Below are 15033 nucleotides of genomic sequence, written 5' to 3' on the forward strand. Positions count from 1 at the left end.
TTCAATACATTTTGAATATCTAAATATACTGAAGACATAAGTTTACATTATGAAATGATTCTAAGGATGATTAAAGCAATACATATGAAATTCTCTGAGCATGAAAAAAAAGTATGCCCTGTAAGAGCTCTACTGGGTGGAGCTTCAAGTGTGACCTGAGCTGCAGAGAAAAAAAGGAACTTTTTCTCCTTGCTAAAGTAAACACAAGCATATAAGATGAAGTGCTTGGAAAATGAAGTTAAGTCCCGATGGCCTAACAGATCTCTAAACAAGGTAAGTATAATTCAGAAAGATAAATGCTTGAAAAAAATTGCTAAACAATAGCATTTTTAAAAAACAATCTCTATTTCTGAAATATGTTCTCAGAGATGTGGAGGGGGTGGGTTATTGAGTTCATTCTACTTTGAGCTGAAAGTGTTTTGTACAGAAAGCAGTGACAATTACTTCTGACTTATAGACATTTAAGATAAGAATTAAATGATGACTGGTACACTCTTTATGCATTTAAGTTCATACGTACAATAAAGAAATCTTAGTATCCCATCCCCTGTAATGTACCATTAAAATTAGTGTTCAAGAGTAAAGTACGCTCATGCAAGAATCAATGTATTAACTTCTGAAGTGAAGACTGTACTTTTAATTATTGGTGATAGATCCAAATTCACTCTAAATTTAAGGTTTTCTGATTTAAAAAATCCATAGGATATGAATTAATTTTCAAGGTGTTTACAGTAAAGTCAGTCCACTTGTCAAATATGAATACTTCCAACATGTTTTAATGTTGAGTTGTATACAAAAGTTTTAAATCCCTGATAAAGTTGAAACAAATTTCTTCATATCAAATCAGAATCTTCAAAACGGAGTATATTGTTTCTGAATCATCCTTCCACATACATCTATATTTTAGGACCTGAGCCATCAGATATGTTCCGGTACCACAATTACTTGTAAGACTCGTGCAGTTTATATTCCAAAGTTCTGGAGAATAGGTTTGCATGCATTTATTTCCTTATTTAAAATTATATTCCTCCTTTCTTGAAAACTAAATCAAAGCAACTTGCAACGTGTCAAAGAGTATAAATATAATATAAAGTGGCTAGCAAGGAATAAAATCAAATTAATAAGTATATATAGAAACCCAGCTCAAAAGCTGCCAAAAGCTTTCACAAATGTATTGTAAAAACTCTTGACATGTCGTACTAGGGAGGGCATTTCATCAAATTGAACCCATAGCTGAGGAGGTTCCACCCCACAGTGCAACGATTCTGACTCATAAATGGCACACAAGGCCGTACTGAAGGGAAGGCTTGTAGAACCAATCTGAAGGGGAACTTTTACAACTGTACAAAGTGCAATCATACTTGCACATAAAACCAGTACATTAAAATTTACATTTCTTCTGTGATATCGTCTTGAAGAGAGAAAAGTGGATCATTCATTACTGTGCCCAAGATAAATCATGAGGTGAGTAAGGCATGCATTCTTGGACTTTTTGGTAATTTTGTACTTTGCTGAATACAGAATGTTATCAGCCCCGTATCTGTGGACCCCCAGCCCAGCCTGGTTTCTTGTGGTTCTCCCATCAATGAAGTGGTAAGAAAATATAAGACCATTTTGGTAACCACAGAGGAGAAGATCACAAAGATAATGCTGAATCGCCCAGACAAGAAAAATGCTATCAATCTTGTGGTGAGTATAGCAAGCAACAGTTGCCAGTTATAGACTCCAGACTCGTCAGTGCAATAAGATACACAATGTGTAGCAAATACTACCATGGCACACTACACTTGAAGTTAACAGTAGGCAAGTGGTTCCAGTAAAAACAGTTAGGGGGCCAAGCAAGGAAGTGGTCAAGATCTGACTGTTATCTAGCAAAGAATGTTCTCAGAGATGCAACTGATTTCATGGATCTTTAATCAATCAGCCAGCAAAGTAGATTTAGCCCCTTTCTTGATAATTGCCTCTCACAAGGTTTTTTTTGTTTTTGTTTTTTAAAATATGAGCTATTGTTTTGAAAGAAGAACCGTGTAATGATTTTTGATCCCTGATTTATGTATACGATTAAAGGCTGAAGCCCCCTGAAATTAGAGATAATTAGAGGCTGAAACCCTCCATTCCCCTAAATTCCTTGGATAATTAGAGAGCCTAGTTCATGTCAAGAAAATGACTATATAAAGAATTGCCATTAAAGTGCTACTTGTTGTTGCCAAATGTATTTGATCACTCATAGGTTGGTTGGCTGCGAATTTTGAAATTTGCACATATTAAAGAGTTTATCGTTAAGTTAAAAAAATAAGAAGACCCCCCCCTTCCCCCCAGCACTGGCAGGCTCTTTCTTTGTTTACATTTGTAAACAAAGTCTTCCTCTGAACTCATATGAGTTCAAGTCCAACAGTCTATCTTTGGCTTAATCATGTTTTCAGAAACAACAAAATTTCACTGTTTTGTAAAAACACTTAACTAAATTTTATGAAAATGTAAATAAGAGGACGATTGCTATCCTCTTCCTTGAGGTTTAGAAAGTGTGTATACAAATTGTACTAGCTGATGACAAACTGGTCCATTATTGTCAGGTTAGACATTCAATCAACAATGGACAGAGCTGTCATGTTAACATTGCTTGCCTGATTGCATGGTTACATCTCTTACCAGAGGAGTGTGATTTGTGTGGCCCAAGTTATTGGCATTCCTGTTGTATGATGGCCACACACCAGGGGAATTATGTTTTGGTGGCTACCATACTGCAGAAGTAAAATGCAAATTAGATCTATTTTATACACAGAGAAGTGGACTGAAACATTTTATTAGAACCAAGGCACATGAAGAAAACACATGGGGATTTTGCTGCCTGCGTGGACAAGGATAGTTGACTCTGATAACAGCCTCAGAATCAATCACATTTGAAACAAACTTGGTTACTGATTTAGATTCTATGCATGAGAAATTACCATCACCCTCTTGCTCTGAAACCATAACATCTCAGAAAATCAATAGGACCTTAATTAGAATATTTTTAGTGGGTTGTTTAAATAATCTGTGAACTGTTTCTGTGTCTTTTTATTGAAACAACTGCAGCTCTCTTCTAGACAAAAGTAGAAATGAAAATAAATAGGATGCTTTTTTCTTTGGGGCAGATTTTAGTATTTTTATATATTTCAGTATGCATGTGCGTGCATACATACCCATTGAAATTACATCAGTCTGCCGCAATGAGAAGCCCTCTTTGACCTGTTTCATCTCATTTCCAGTTCACTTGCTGCAACCTCCCAAGAATTAACCATGAGATTATTATTGATTTAATAGAATTAGCATTTCTGTAGTTTGGTTGTTTAATGCTTGCTCATAAATGCCCTCAATAATGTTGGATGGAAAGCAGGCCCAGCATGAGCATACCTTGAGGTGGGGCAGCTGCCGGGATCCTGGCTTCTGGCAGGGCCCACTGCTGTCACCCCCTCCCCTGTTTATTTGCTAGCACTTCACTGTGCTCCCAGCTACACATACTGCCCAGTGCCACTGGAGAAAGGGCTACAAACAGAGGTGAGTCCAGCAGTGGGAGAGTTCACAAGGGGGCAGGGGGATGCCATGCAGGCAGGTGGGAGGCATGCAGGTAGGTGGGAGAGAAGGGAGCCTATTTGGGAATCGGATAGTGGGTAGAAGAGGAAAGAGTGGTCCTGGGAGTTCTTTGCTACTGCCTCTTGAAACCTGGAACTGCCCCTGATGAAAAGCTACTATAATCATTTTCACTTTAGGAGCATTACACAACCTGGCAGCCATCCGTTTCCAACTGTACTTACGGGCACATTGATTTTAGAACTAGTTGCATAAGCATCTTAGAGAGGGCAGTAAATATTACTGGATTGCTAGATCATTCTAATATAGGCAATCATTTTAGAGATTTCAGGGATCCAAATTCCGCTACTAGTTTCAAATCTGATTTCAAAGTGGTGGTGCCAATTATTATGGGGCAGATTTGGGGCCATTGCTCTTTGTTAGGGAATTAAATGGTTCAAAATAAATTCTCTTGAATGGTTCAAAATAAATTCTCTTGAAATTATCTTTTGGTCCTAGTGAAGACTCGACATTCTTGCTGTTCTGATACTTCTATCATAAACTGATACACGTTCCATTACTCACTAAAATATGGTTTACTATGTTAAACTACTGGTTGAAATTACAATTCATGGACCATTCCAGGCTCCCCAAATTATGTTTAAAGGAGTGAGTCTTTTTACTATATAATAATTCTTGGTTGGCTCAGATTCACAAACTACTAAAGAGATGCAAATCAAGCATCCAGAGTTGTTCTTGATTTTTTCTTTTGAAGCAATTCCCAAAGTTCTCAAATTTCCTGTTAAACAGGAAAACTCATAGTTCAGGCAAGCATTAAATTCATTCCCATTTCAGTCGATGGAATGTAGGGATATGTCAGAATATTTCAGCAATGTCCCATGTTCCAAAAGGACTTGCTCATGTGTTGTAGAAGCAGTTGAAGACCTATAGCATACATAACCCCTCTGGAAGGCCCGTTCCTTGATGTGAGGCAGTGTTGACCATTTTCCCAAATATTGGCTACCTCTTTTTTAAAAAAATAACAATTATAAATGTGGGCTGCACAAAATTCAGAACAAGCTGCAAACACTAGGAAAGACTGTATACAAGTTCATTCTGTTAAGCTGCAAGAGTGACAAATTGGTTTGCTTTGACAAGGGCTAAACTACTATTCTTCTGATATATGGTTATGTTTGTAATATTGTGACAGCTTGGGTTGTGCAATAAAACTCGACTGACTGATTGACTGAAAGAGACTGCATATGTCAGTTCTGAAAAGATATGCCCCAGAATGGAAAGATAACTAAGAAAATATGTGTTAAGAGCTTGAAACATTTGATATGTGTGATAAAAAATGCCAAGTATTATTACAACCACAGGCCAACATTCTAAATATCAGTGTTCCATAATATATTATGTAGGTATTCAAATGCTTTTTGATTTCTGTTCACTATCTTGATCATTCCTAAACTGTATTTGTTGCGGCATACCAAAAGCCAATTCATACTTACCACTAATGACCTGGAAAGTGCTTAATTTGTTAAAATATTCACATCCAGACTTATCTGCCATCCTGGCCCCTAAGGAGTTTACAAACCAAGGGAAAAATAAGAATAAAGCATTATTTTAAAAGCTCCATGTAAACAAAAATTAAGCAGAAAACAATCAAATATTATAAATCATAATATCCATTTCAGAATCCAGTCCAGCTAACTATCCCATTCAATCAGAACCAAAAAAAGGAATTTAAAAAAATGCATTCTAAGTATCAACAGAGTCATTTGAGCTTCCTTTAAGAAGATGATTCTTTTTAGCAAAAGAAAGAGTGTAAGATGAAGGGGATTCAGCCCCACTGCCCTCCCTACCTCACTGTGCTCCACTGCCTCCAGTGCTTTCCTTTCTGCCTGTGTTACTTTCAGTATCAGAGCCAGCCTTAGAACAGAACTAGATATTATGGCTTCCATGAGTCTGCCATACAAGCACATGGGGGTTTGGGTTTCCCAGTGGGGATGCCTTTTAAAATTGCTATGGGACCCTGATTGACCCAGGACCACGGTGTGAGGGGAGGAAGGATTCCTGCCTCTGTCCCTGTACCCTTTTCCCAAGCCAAAACAGCACAGAGGGGTGTTAATTGCCCCACCAGAGAGGCTCTATGTACAAGCTTCAGAAAGGAGAAAGGAATGGAGTACAGGGAGTTAAGGAAGAACAAAGTTTAGTTTCCCTCACCTGTATGTTGCACTCCTGACTTTAGATATGTACGAATACATTCAGATCCCCCACCATCATATCTAGTTGGCCCTTAGAATGGTCCAACTAAATAACAAAATACTTATCTCAGCTTGTCTTTGGGCCTAACTCATTCCTGAGTCCTTGAGATGATTTAAGCAGCATCAGTCCACCTTGAAAGCTGTGTGTATTTTGCTGACATGCAATCCTGAAAAAAATGCTCTAAAGCAGCTAGAACTCATGTATCAGGAACCATTCTGCAATAAAACACCACTGCTGCTGAAAAAGTAGTAAGATGCAATAGTTATAAGAACTGAAGAGGTGTATGGTATAGTCAGATGTAATCTCCAACCATGGTTACTAAATATGGAATCAAACTATTACAGAGTAACATCTTTCTATGGCAGGCAGCACTCCTTTTTTAAACAGACACACGGAAACAAGAGTATCTTTGTCTATTTTTAAACAAAGTTCTAACCACTAAGCCACAGAGCTGCATTTAAGATAGCTGTTCTCTCGCACAGCTTATCTCTTACAGGTTAATAGCCGTCTGACTGGGAGTGGTCAAAGAAGTTTATTTACTGCCGGTGCAGAGCCAATAATCACAACCATCTTTAAGACTTGCCTTTAAAACCAATTGAATCAGTCTTGAAACAGTCCAATATATCAAGATCACAAATATAGAAATTATACTACCATGTGTAAAAGTTAACAGTAACAGATAAGCATGCATGCCACAATCCCTTTCTCTATATATCTCAGATCTAAAAGATAAAATACAATTTTAAGAATCTCACCAAAAAACTTTCTGAAAGGCCAGATAATCTCAGGAGTCCAAATATAGCTGTCTAATACAAGCTCAGTTATGTGAAATCCATATGATCATGCCAAAATCCTCTGATTTGTTGCTTCCGATGGTCTGAGATGAGTTCTCTCTGAGCTTTAGCAAACCTTTCTCATGGAAAACATGAAACAAACTTTATACTTGTTCAGAATAAGCTGCTGAGATTAATTTATTTAGGATTGCATTATAATTCATTTAATGAATAATGGTGATTCATCATTACATCTGAATGCCGCACTAGGTAATAGAAAAATAAAGAAATTTCATTCGTGATTCCTCATGACGTTTTTGAACATTTCTGTCTATGGTATTTAGATATTGCCAGATAACTATTCTTCTTCCTCCCACAACTCTCCCATTTCTCCCTTTGTCCAGATGTATGGCGAAATTATGCAAGCACTTGACAAAGCTGCCAAGGATGACTCCACTTTAACTGTTATAACAGGTATGTAGACTCATGGGAGTTCTGAGAGGAGGTTTATTAACAGAGGCCAAATGTCTCCAGTGAATAGAAAGGATGAGAATCTACCTGGTAGAATGAAAGCTAATCTTTCACAGCCTAAAATCTGTCTTGATTTTCTGCAAAACTCAAACTTCAGCCATTAAAAAGGGCATGTGTTTCCAGTTTCATGGATGTGGAAGAATCCTTGAAAATATAATAGCTAAAAACTCGTGAACTATATTGGTTTCTTGGTGGAATGGGACATAAGGTCTTTTCAGATAGTCAGGTTTGCAGAACAGTAGCATACATTCTACTTTATCCTCCAAAATGCACAGTCACCATTTTATGTGAATGGGGTAAAATGAGCATCTTTCACATTTGGTATGTGTAAACAGAACCCCAGATTTTTGAGGGAACATATTCACACATCCCAAAGCTGAACATGCATGGAAAATGCATATTGCTCCACTTGCACAAAATAGCAACTGCATGTCATGTCTAATGTGCAGTTCTGAAAAGGGCTCTAGACGTTCCTTATAGCTCCTGTACATAAGGAATCAGGAGTGAGAGGTGGAAAGCTCTTTACATGGTTCTTAAAAAGAAAAGGAACTGTGCGCTACTCATGGGAAAGTATTAGGAAGAATGAATATCACATGTTGGCTGCAAGTCTTCCATAAGTCATTTATTAAGATTAATCATTATCTATAACAATGACTATAGAAAAAACAAATATTATAAATAAGAACAGGTTGTAACTCTAGAGTTAGCTTAGGCCATTTCCAGACGGCTTACCTGCACCCGGGACGTCGCGCCATGTTTCGGATCGTGCCGGGGAAAACGCGAAATATCGCGTTTTCTCGCGCAAGTTTTGCGCGATGTCGCACAAAACTCGCGCGAGAAAATGCGATATTTCGCGTTTTCCCTGGCACGATCCGAAACATGGCGCGATGTCCCAGATCCAGGTAAGCCGTCTGGAAACGGCCCTAATCATCATGCGGTGGCAAAGGTATTTTGTAGACCTGTGCATGGGATTTTGTTTTGTTTCTTTCATTTTTTTATTAATTCTCAAAGGGACTGTTTTATAATTCGGTAGTTTCAGATGGTTTTGTTTCCTTATTGTTTCTTTTGTTGTTGTATTTGTTTTATTTTCATAATTTTATTTTGTTATTTCCCATTGGTTTCAATTGACGTACACCCTCCCCCTTTCTTGGGTCTGTACCTTCCCCGTTTTCTATCTGAACTGGACAAAACTCAGGGGGATTGCCATATTCCACTAGGACATCTATACTACCAAATATCTGACTACTTCCCCCCTTCTGAGGCAATGAAATGTACTGATGTTTAAAATTAATGTCTAGGGGAGAATTGATATGAAACAGTAACACATAAAGCAGCTTGAGGAATTGGTACTGCAGCCATTTAGCTTGAAGAACGGTAGTTTGAGCTTACAAGGAAGACTTGAGTGCAAGGTATACTGCTACTACTGTTGGCTGCTGCTGTTTTTTCAAAATCACACCTTCCTCTCCCTCCCCCTCTGCCAGATCTGCATGTGATAAGATAAAATAAATAAAATAAGTTATGTGGTTGGGTTACACTTGGGGCACCCAAACATACAACACAGGCTGACTTACACAAGACCAACAAATTCCAAATTAATTTTAAGAACCACAGCAGCTTCAGTGGGGAGGTGGGGCACAACTGAAAATCAAAAGGGTTCAAGGACACATTCAGGAAACTCAGACACTGCCAGTCACACACTGAAACAATAAAGAACGAATGAAGCAAATAAGATGGGGGGAGGGGAATTATACAAAAATTGGCTCCAAAGAACCAGTGTGCAGGAGAAAGCAGGACAGAAGGAAAGCCAGAAAGCAGGGAAAGAGGTGAGCAAATCCCAAGAAAAACAGTAAAATGCTTCAGAAAGAATTGGAGTCACACACACAACACAAAGAGACAGCATACCTAAAACAGAAACTATACTCAAGAAGAAAGCTAAGAAAGTAAGAAAGGAATAATATAGTATAACATACTACCGTACACTATACTTCGATGCAAGAAAACTTGCAAATGATCTCTTTCCCTTTCTGAGTTGGTTCCTATAAACAGGCACTCTCCAGAATGTAAAACTAACTCTTACTTAATTCAAAGTTCCACCCCACATTCTTCAGAATTGGACTATCTCACTTTTATATGCAATCTTAGTGGCTACAGTCCGCAATGATCAAGAAAACACAGAGAGTCTCTCTTCCCTCCCCCTAAAGAACACGTTGTTATATCCTTATTAGGAATACACAGCAGAGAAAGGAGACAGGTTAGGTCAGACAGAAGCAAAAGTGTAAAACAAAACAAAAGAAAATAATGGGCATTTCCCATTACAGGCTGTTCAGATAGGGAATTTGCTTCATTTTCATATTAATTACTATGGCTCAGTGGTAGAGCATGTACTTTGCATGCATTACTATCAAGACCCTGAAGAGCCACTGCTATCAGAACAGACACCGCTCAGCTTGATAGACCAAGGTGTTGTTTCATTTGCTAAGACATGCACTCCCTTATTACATACCAGTATACTGGACTTCCCTAACAAGATGTAGCTATCAGGAAAGTGTAACATATGTGCATAGTACAAAAAACTGACTACAACATTATCTGTTCTCAAACCCCTAGAACTCTGTCCATAGGTATTTGTATTATTTTTCACATTGAGACAAATGAGTATGTTGAATTTAAATATTTTGGGATTCTTGTTGAAGTGGATTATTGTCTGTTTGTTTTATAGGATGTGGCGATTACTTCAGTAGTGGGAATGATCTCAACAATTTTGCTGAAAATGTAGATGAGCTAATGAAAGACAGTGGAAAGTGGCTGGCGTAAGAAGGAACTTTTAAAAACATTTTCAATATTAAATGCTTGATTTACAGACAGATACAATCCAGGTTGTAATTGCATCCCACAGCTCTGATGTAAACAATATGAAGAGTCCCTTCAAGTATCCCTTTAGGTTTCCTCCTGAAAAGTTCCTATTACTAAGCCCAGCCCAAAGCACGTGGCCTTGTGTCTGAGGCAGGAAACTATGAGCTATATTGGAAGAGTACACACAGAACATTCAAACATAGATTGGCGGAAGATGTAGCTGCCGTACTGACCAACTAGTTTGGCAACGCCTCACTCAGCACCTTTACTCATTTTGAAACTTCCTTGTATTAGAACAACCTGAACCAGAACAGGCTTTAGAGTTTCACCATGACAGATAATAAACAGATCTCACTTTTCTCTCTTTCTTTTTTAGGAAATTTATCCATAATTTTGTTGACTTTCCTAAACCACTGGTAGCCATGGTAAATGGTCCTGCCATTGGTATTGCAGCTACTCTTCTTGGGCTGTGTGATATGGTATATGCTACAGACAGGGTGAGTCTTGGCTTTTAAATCAGTGGATAGGTTGTTGTGGGGTTCTTAATGAATGCAGAACACAGAGTAGAGTCTTCAGCCATAAGTCATGATGCTGCATGGCGGTCTTGGGCTGTGATCCTCTCTATAAGAATGGGAGTGTTACAGGTGTAGTCCTGTTTCCATTTGTGAAAGGTTGGAGAGGGAATGATGAGAACCAGAGAACAATTGCAGGCGTGGAATTCCTTTTTGTATTTGGATAATGAAATTAATATGTGAGATGCAAATTGAAATTATATGCCAATGCAACTCAGTTTTAAACTTACATGTGAGACATCCTCTTGGCAAAATAAATCCAGAGGTTTTTGCCAGTTTGTGTGCATTTTATTTTTCTGTGCAATGAACGACTGTTACCAAAGAGCGTTTTTCCCCTACTGTGCACAAATAATTGTAAGAACAGAGCTTCCAGTACAGCTGGAAGCCCTGCTTGCTGGTAGAAATATAGTGTCATCCTATTGAAGTCAGGGGGCATAAAAGGGTGTAATTCTGGATGGTTTCACACTAGTCAAATGGTGCTGGCTCACCCAAGGTCTCCATTCAGCACTTAAGACTCTACTCTGTGTTCTGCATTCATTAAGAACCCCACGATAGTGCTGGCCAAGGATTTGGGGTACCCTAGGCTAGGCTGGGAAGTTGCTCCTTGTGCCCAGGGGGAAACTACCACATGCCCTCCTCACCCAGTGCTATGCCACATGGAAGCTGGGGAGGGGAAGAAAGGAAGCCACTGCTACCAATCTAGTTACAGAAGGAGGTAGGGAAGGATCAGCCTTCTTACTGGCTGCCCACTGGGTTAGGGAACCTCCAAGGGAAGCTGTTTGCCATAGCAGACCTCGGTGCTGTGGTTGGGTTGGCGACAGGGTTGGTTGGTGCCCCCTCAGCCACTGGTACCCTGGGCAACCACCTAGGTCTGCCTAGTGGATGAGCCAGTCTTTGCAATCAGCACCATTTCCGCATAGTTTTAACAGGGGTTCCAAAGGACATGTCCACTGTTCTCCCACCCACCCCTCCCCTCATTTTTCTAGGTGCTGTTTTTTGAGGGGTTCCCCCCCCCCTTCATGTGGAACAGAAGCATCATTTCTGTGGTGTGCGGATGGTCTTTGCATTACTTTTTGCACCATGATATCAGGATGATGTGTGTTTTGGCCCATTGGAGGTTGCCAGCCTCTGAGCTGCTTGCTGTGCTCAATTTAGGCTTTTTAAAAAACATGTTTAGTATTGCCACTATTGCGCCTTTCTGAATTGCTGCCATTTCTACTAAGGAGATTCCAGAGTTATGTTTGATGAGGGGAGCACCGTGGGAAGTGTGTCCTAGTGGCAGGAGAATGTTTTGAAATAATTTAGCCATGGAGTAGTGAATACACTGTCATGGTATCCGTTCAGAGGTGGGGGGGGGGAGAGGGAAGGGGAAGATTTCGTCCAGGCTGCATCTTTCTTAAGTGATGCAGCAGCTGTTGTGTGACTGTTTTAAGTTATATAATAAACCTAGTTTTGAATTTAAATTGTACTCACTTGCTTCGTGCAACAGTTTTTAGTATATTAACGGTGGAATCCTAACCAGAGTTACACCTTCCTATTGAAGTTAATGGGCTTAGAAGGGTGTGACTTTGCTTAGTAATTGCACAGCAAAACAGTAGAAAATCAACTCTCCGTTTATGCCAGCTAACCTCATTGAGATGTTTATGTCCTCCCCTATTATACATTATGAATGAATAAAGAAGTATCACAAGGGAAGTGGGAGAAATAAAAAAGCCATTTTAAAGATATTTACTAGAATTTGTGGATGGCAAGAAAATCCCATTTCATACTGCTTCATTGTTGTTGTTGTTTTTCCAAAAAGCAGTCAATAATTATAGGCCTTGAAGGACCTATTCTTGAGTGGTACAAGCATGAATACTGAGTGATTACATTTTGGGGTCAGACAGTAGTCTAGTGTTTCTCTTCAGACATGTGCATAGATTATTCTCCTTAAGAACTATGAGATGTTTTGTTACTTCCTTGGGACAAATGAATAAAGAATTGCAAAAGTGGTGTGTGGGGTGAAGGAGCAGAGCACTGCGTAGATTGTCAAGTGGATCTGGATTAATTCGTGATCAGTTTTAATACGGTGCCTTTGAACACTCCCTTTCCCCCAGACTAGGATTTTATATTTCCTTCTAGGAGGATCAAAGGTTGGAATCAGAAAACATGTATTTCTCTCACTATGGTATTGTTACAAGTTGAGTTTACTTCAGCTTTTACAACACAGCGGACAGTCTCTTTCTGACTGCAAGAGCCTAACAAACTTATTCAAAACATTAGGATTTTTTGTACCTGTCGTTGCAGAACATTCTCAGACAGAAAAATGCTTTAAGAAGAGATCAAATATTATTATTAATGCATCTGGCATTATGTGACATCAAGGTCAAGGGGGAACCATCTGGAATCTCACCCCATAAAGACTGTATAGAAAGTGGGCACTACGGAATCTCCCCATCTGTCTCTAGCCACCAGTGCTCCTCCTGCACCTTACGTTTCACCACTGAAATAGTACGCGGTCTTCCATTAGGCAAAATATGATAAATTAGGGATGCAACTCCTGAACTATGAAACATTTTCATAGTTAGTGATGATCTCCCCATATCCCACCTCAACAATCTGCCCACTACCCACTGCTTAGACATCCCCTCTATTAGGCTCCAAGTCCATGCTGAAGAGACCTGCTAGAGGGACTGTGCCCACTGATGTTGCCCTACAAAGCTGCCTTGGTAGTGGCACCAAGTGAAAAAGGTGCTGCGTGACCCCAAAATGTGGACTCATGATCAGTTAGGAGGACAGCAGGTGGCACTGTATCAACATTAAGTGGAGGGAATTGTCAAAACTCTCTGACCTATAGCAGAGACATTAAAAGGGCAGCCTCAGCTTTGGTGACACTTGGCTCGGAAAGTTTAGGAATGAATGGTGCAATACAGACAGACAGACAAACAGACAGACAAGTTTACTGTATGTGGCCATAGGCCTTTACAAGTTAAAAACAAATTTACAGTTCTAAAATATTAAAATTTCTAAAATTACATCTGTCTCTAAAAATTCACATCTGGACACAAAAATAACCATTCATTTCAACAGACCGCTTTCTTAAGAACCACATTTGCTCTAATTTTTCTGGCAGCTAGAGCAAAAAGTGCCATCCTGTTGGAAACAATGGGACACCTGACAGCATAAATTTTAATTTGTCCATGTCAGAAAGGAAATGTAAGCTCTCTGATGTCTTTGCCAGAAATTTATTTCTAGGCTTCAAGTGTAAAGGGCAAACCAAAACATAATGGGGAAGATCTTCCATTGAACTTCCACATATACAAATGCGTTGCTCCTGGGGTATTTTTAAATATTGACCAGTGTGTTGCTCCGTTGGCATAGTTTGGAAGCGCAGCGATGTAAACGCTGTCCTAAGGTTATGTGCTGTTATAGCTACCAAGTACAAGGCTCTGAGATTTCTTAAATAGTTTTGTACCACGGAGAATGGCGCAAAATGTTATTTATTTATTAATCTATTTATTTATGTCATTTATAGTCCGCCTTTCTCACTGAGACTCAAGACAGATTACATAGCATGAGATTAGTACAATCAGTATTGGGAACATTTCCATACAGTATCAAGGACATTTCCATACAGTGTTAAAGACATTTCCAAAACAATGTCATAGGATTTTACAAAGATGTAGCATTAGTAAGGATCCAGTACAGAGTAGAAGAATTGCTGAAACAGAATATAATCAATTCTAGGACTGACATTAGATAAACATGAAGTACAGGTAGTATAAGAGTACATATTCAAGCAACAGAGAATATGCAAGGCAACATAGTGCTGAAGTCTATGGTCCCTAACTCATTAGCGAAGCATTTGAGACCCCTCCCTATAATACTTCCTTTTGATCTGAGTAAAAAGCCTTTTTGAATAATTTTGCATCATTTGCGGAAAGCCAGGAGAGTGGGGGCTCTCCTGACCTCCTCACGCAGACCGTTCCACAGGGTAGGGGCCACCACAGAGAAAGCCCTTGTGTGGGCTGCTGTTGATTTCGTCCATGTGCAGGATGGCACCTGCAAGAGACCCTGTTCAGATGAGCGATGCTGCCGTGGAGGGACATAAGGAGTGAGGCGATCTCGTAGGTATGCTGAGCCAAGGCCATGAAGAGTATGTATGTAATAACCAACACCTTGAATTGAGCACAGTAACTGATAGGTAGACAATGAAGTGGCTGTAGGATGGGAGTGATATTCATACTCCTGCTCGCTCCTGATAATAGCCAAGCCGCAGCATTTTGCACCAATTGGAGCCTTCTAGTTAACTTAGGCCCCTTTCGCACTCACAGTTTAAAGCGCCATTTTTTAGCTTCGGCTTTCACACTTCCCAGCAGTTTCGATTTGACCTCTCGTGATTCCTTCAGACACCTGCCTGGAAGCCTCTGTTCAGTTTTGGACTTTTGAGGCATTGCAGTGCATGTCAGCTTTTTTTTTTTTAACTTTGAGCATGCATGGTAACAACC

At 39.5% G+C, this 15033-nt stretch overlaps 1 protein-coding gene across 1 annotated transcript in view; it reads left to right on the forward strand.

Annotated features, from left to right (window-relative positions):
- The first annotated feature begins 216 nt into the window (after positions 1–216).
- Positions 217–15033, forward strand: part of ECI2 (enoyl-CoA delta isomerase 2) — a 42102-nt gene continuing 27285 nt past the window's right edge. The window contains exons 1-5 of the mRNA XM_054985860.1: positions 217–273; positions 1522–1689; positions 6995–7064; positions 9841–9931; positions 10351–10471. Of these exons, the coding sequence (XP_054841835.1) occupies positions 217–273; positions 1522–1689; positions 6995–7064; positions 9841–9931; positions 10351–10471 (507 nt within the window). The remainder of the gene's footprint in view (positions 274–1521; positions 1690–6994; positions 7065–9840; positions 9932–10350; positions 10472–15033) is intronic.

Source organism: Eublepharis macularius, chromosome 7, assembly GCF_028583425.1.
Source record: "Eublepharis macularius isolate TG4126 chromosome 7, MPM_Emac_v1.0, whole genome shotgun sequence".
NCBI classification, from domain to species: Eukaryota; Metazoa; Chordata; class Lepidosauria; order Squamata; family Eublepharidae; genus Eublepharis; species Eublepharis macularius.